We start from the raw sequence: 4,760 nt of genomic DNA, 5'->3' as shown, positions 1-4,760 counted from the left end.
TTATCGTTCTAGATTTCGACACCTCGTTTCTCAGAGGAAGATCTTTCATGCTGCTTATAAGGAATACGTTAAGTGATTTATAATCTCCAATTTGATATAATATAAAATTGTTAAAAAGGATTAAACAAACCCATCGCGTTCGAGAGAGGGAGAGAGATAGAGAGGGAGAGAGAGAGAGAGAGAGAGAGAGAGAGAGAGAGAGAGAGAGAGAGAGACCAGAATAAATGTTTTAAATCATTGTAGCAATTCAAAATAATTTTTAAAAGTTTGAATCTCAGAAGATATATTCACATTTTCACTCATCCCACAAGGAGTGAATTCCTTGTGAATGTCTATATGATATTATTACACGTGATTGGTTGCCATAGTACGGTTCAGTTATTATGCTTTACATGGTTGGAAGAGATTGAGATCGTAACTTTTGAATCTGAATGCGTGTATAATACAAAATGTATATATGTTTGTATGTGTGTATAGTATTAACAACTTGCGAAGCCTTTTTTTTTTTTCTTTATAAAGCTGAGCGCTTACAAAATTTCCGATAGGATTTTAAGATAATATATTCTTTAAAATCCGTTATTTTATTTTTTCTTTGTTTTGATTAAGGGATGAAAACAAACAGTAGTATGCACAACCATCTTCGAGTAAAGTAAGGACCTCATCTAAAATTCCATCTAGACGTAAATTATGTAAATCAATTTGAGTGGGGCTTGTTGAAAAAGGCGTTGGTAGAATTTTAAAAATTATTTTAATTCACTTTGATACTTGTTAGTTTTGCTTTTAGATTTAAAAAGAACGCCCTGCAGTTTTCACCAAACCAAAGTTGAGCCAGTTCACGATGTCTTTCAACAAAATTTCATATTATAAACATTGAATAAGATAAGGGCTATGATGATAGGCCCTTCTTGTCGTCGTGTTTAATTGATAGTATAATATTGATATATAATAATTGGTATATAATATAACATAATGCCGAAGACAAACAATAGGACAACTCGGCTGTAGTCTGACTAAACATCTTTTTAATTTCGGCCAGAAATCATTCACTTAAAAGATTATACTCCAAATGACCCTCAAATTATCAAAAATATTTAGACCTGAGGCTTCTGTGAAGTATATGATTTTTTTAGATGTCTTGACGATTTGATTGCTATGTTAAATCGAGTAATAATTGAAGTATCACGTTTCTGATCAAAATGAAACATAAAAATGTGTTTTGTCAATACGTGTGTAGTGCTGGAAGGAGGCTTTGTCGTCAAGGTCATTGGTTTCGACGAATGCCAAACAAACAAAAAAAAAAAAGAGAGAGAAAAGAAATCTTTCCGGTATTTAATCCTTCACAAATGAAGAGCCTCATTGCTCATAAAATCAGTCGAATGTTTCCTGCAGAATTTTTAATCTCACCGCGTCGACGTTTCAAACACCATGGAGTTTTCTTTTCATTGTATTCATTGTTTGGCAAATCAATAAAGGGTTATTGTCATTTTGTCGCCGCCAGAAGTCCCTTATTGTTGGTGACGAAGGTCATTCTTTAGAGTTCATGAATCGAAAGATCTCGGGTTCAAATATCAGTGAAGATGATAAAAATAACCCCGTCAATTAGAATGCGGTTTTATTTTTAAACTTTTTTTTTAAGGAGGCGGAGACGGAAGCGTAAGACTGCAAACTGGAAATGACTATTTTATTGCAATTTAATAATTCTTCTTCTTCTTCTTCTTCTTCTTCTTCTTCTTCTTCTTCTTCTTCTTCTTCTTCTTCTTCTTCTTCTTCTTCTTCTTCTTCTTCTTCTTCTTCTTCTTCTTCTTCTTCTTCTTCTTCTTCTTCTTCTTTCTACTTAGAAATTTATACATTAAAAAAGTAACTTACACTAGCTATCGTTCGAAAATATTTCTCGTATATCAAGAAGTCTGCTTATAAAGAAATTCAGTCCCTCATTCTAAGATAAAGAACAGTTTCAAATTTTCAAGTAAGCCACGTAGGTACTGGTATGTCAAGAAATTGGGGACATCATTTGTCTCTATGTTCCTTATCTTTTTGCTGTTGTACGCATTCTGTGTCACGAAGCACTCTTATAGATATTCGATCAATGAAAAGTCATCCATAATTAATTGTTAAATAATGACCCTCTTATTTCATGAAATAATACCGCATTGTCACGAGTATATATATATACAATTCATTCCAAACCAACCAAATGCTGAGATAGCAGAAAATAGTATAACTCGTGGATAGCTTCGGGAGACAAGTGTCTTGTCATGTACGAAATAAAATTTCTAGTACACATGCTCCTTTCATTCATCATTTCCCTTGAAATTGTACCATCTTGTCAAGGATATACTCGTAGCACAATTCATTCCAAGCAATTAGATCCTGGGATAGTAGAAAATAGTATAGCTCGTGGATAGCTGCTGGAGACAAGTGCTCTGTTACGAAATAGAATCTCTAATACTAATATGTTCATTCCATTGAGCAATTTCCTTGAAATTGTACCATGTTGTAGGGATATTGATATAGCACAATTCATTTTAAGTCATTCTGATACTGAATTGTAAAGAAATCTAACAAGACATGGGTAGCTGCAAGAGTACTCTAAGAGACTTACTTTGTTTGTTGTTATGAAATAGAATTATCATGCATTTGCTCATATTATTGAGCTATTTTTATCTTGTCCATCCTGAAAGTTGATTATATTTTGTAAGAGTCCAATATAACGAATAGCAAGCCGAAGGATCTCGTTTTTGCTTAACTTCCGATCAGGCGGGTGGGTAGGGACGAGATTGCGTAATTCGGAGAAAGCACTATTTACGTTTTGTTGCCGCCAGCGTTCCCTTGTGTTGGTGAAAACGCGACGTACCGTCTTCCGTCTTTTGTTTTGTGTCGTGAATTGGCCAAAGATGGTTGTTGGTGGATTTTCATTGATTGAATTAATGGACGATTTAGAGTTCGGACTTCTGCTCTCCATGATAGAGGCTGTTGTTGAAGTGGGCGTTGTATTGTACCTGTTCATTTGAAAATACAGGAAAATGTTAGATTTTTACTTTCCACGTAATATGAATCTCTCTCTCTCTCTCTCTCTCTCTCTCTCTCTCTCTCTCTCTCTCTCTCCTCTCTCTCTCTCTTCTCTCTCTCTCTCTCTCTTCTCTCTCTCTCTCTATCTCTCTCTCTTTTCTCTCTCTCTCTCTCTCTCTCTCTCTCTCTCTCTCTCTCTCTAACTTTATCTATCTCTTTCACTCTCTGTCTGTCTATCTATCTATCTGTCTATCTATCTATCTATCTATCTATCTATCTATCTATCTATCTATCTATCTATCTATCTATCTATCTATCTATCTATCTATCTATCTATCTCCTTTCATGTAGAAGTGTGGGTCAGGAAAAGGCAAGCCAACATGCCCAAAGTGCAACCAAGCACCACAAGATGCAAACCACCTCGTACTAGATTGCCCAGAGACAAAACTGGAAGGGGGATTTGAAACCATCAACAAAAGTGATGATGACTTCCGAACCTGGATTGCTACCTTGAACATAGAAGTGTAGCCGAACGATACTACTACTATTACTACTACTACTACTACTACTACTACTACTACTACTACTACTACTACTACTATCTATCTATCTATCTATCTATCTATCTATCTATCTATCTATCTCTCCACTCTTTATTTAATTTACAATTCAAGCACTTGCAATATCAGCACTCCAATTAGATAGCATTGGTTTATGAACAATACCATCAGTTAATGTATTATAACATTGTATTAGGTTAAAAAAATTGATAACATTAGAAATTCGTTTTAAAAAACTAAGACCCAAAAATGATTTAACCTTTCAGTCTCACCCAAGATGACACCCCTAGATATCGAGTTAGTAGGACTAATAAAAACCGCAAGTTCAGCCCCGTGTCCACTACATCATAAACGAATGCACCTAAATTCGACAGTCTTTCGAAAAAAGTAGGACATTTTCCTATACCTGACAACTAAACGCGAAACAACCCGTGCTCACCGGCGCCAAATTTAAACGACTTCCGGTTACACAATTGGAAATAGTTCATGTCCCATTAATTCGTTGGACCGTTTCCTTCGAGAATAATAAAATATATACTTCTTTGAGCTAAATTTTAGAGCCATTGGACATGCGGCTTAAGTTTACTCTTTTTGGGGTGATTTTTAAAAAACTATTTCTCTCTAATTTCGGCTATGTGGTCTTGTGGTATGACAGTCGCTTTCGGATTGGAAGGTCCTGGGTTCGAGCCTCGCTCAGCGCAAAGTTGAGCTCTTGGAAACGGCTCTTTACTCACATTCTCTCACCGTACTCAGGTGTAAAATGAGTACTTGTCCGTTAAAAGTATTGTCCCTGTTCGAAGAAGTTGTAATATCGCCTAAGAAGCGTCATGTTACGTCCTACATGTTGTTGGCCAGGGACCCTTGTAAAGCACGTTGAGCACATTTAGTGGATATTGCGCCGTATAAATGCTCAAGTTAATTTATCTTGTATTTTCTTTAGAACAACATAATGAATAAATGGTAAATTCCTATACACATAATATATGGATGTTTACTCACTTTACGCCTGAGTACGATAAGAGAATGTGAGTAAAGAGCCTTTTCTAATAACTCAACTATGCCCGAGCGAGGCTCGAACACAGGACCTTTTGATACGAAACCGAGTGTCCTACCACAAGACCACATATTTCCTCGATATCTCTGAGAACATGTTCAAATTGCTTCCGCTAAAAATGCTTTTGTGAGAAATTA

General features: G+C 35.7%; 1 protein-coding gene across 3 annotated transcripts in view; it reads right to left on the bottom strand.

Moving 5' to 3' along the window:
• Positions 1-1,821: 1,821 nt before the first annotated feature.
• LOC144962942 (uncharacterized) overlaps positions 1,822-4,760 on the bottom strand; it is an 11,511-nt gene continuing 8,572 nt past the window's right edge. For all 3 annotated transcript variants that reach the window (XM_078896371.1, XM_078896370.1, XM_078896369.1), the window contains exon 3: positions 1,822-2,999. In XM_078896371.1, coding sequence (XP_078752497.1) covers positions 2,642-2,999 — 358 coding nt within the window. In that variant the 3' untranslated portion in view covers positions 1,822-2,641. The remainder of the gene's footprint in view (positions 3,000-4,760) is intronic.

Source organism: Berghia stephanieae, chromosome 1, assembly GCF_034508935.2.
Source record: "Berghia stephanieae isolate SIO BIC M18660-M18661 chromosome 1, UCSD_Bste_1.3, whole genome shotgun sequence".
NCBI classification, from domain to species: domain Eukaryota; kingdom Metazoa; phylum Mollusca; class Gastropoda; order Nudibranchia; family Aeolidiidae; genus Berghia; species Berghia stephanieae.
The sequence above is the reverse complement of the archived record's forward strand: the minus strand, read 5'-3'. Positions and strand labels throughout refer to the sequence as shown.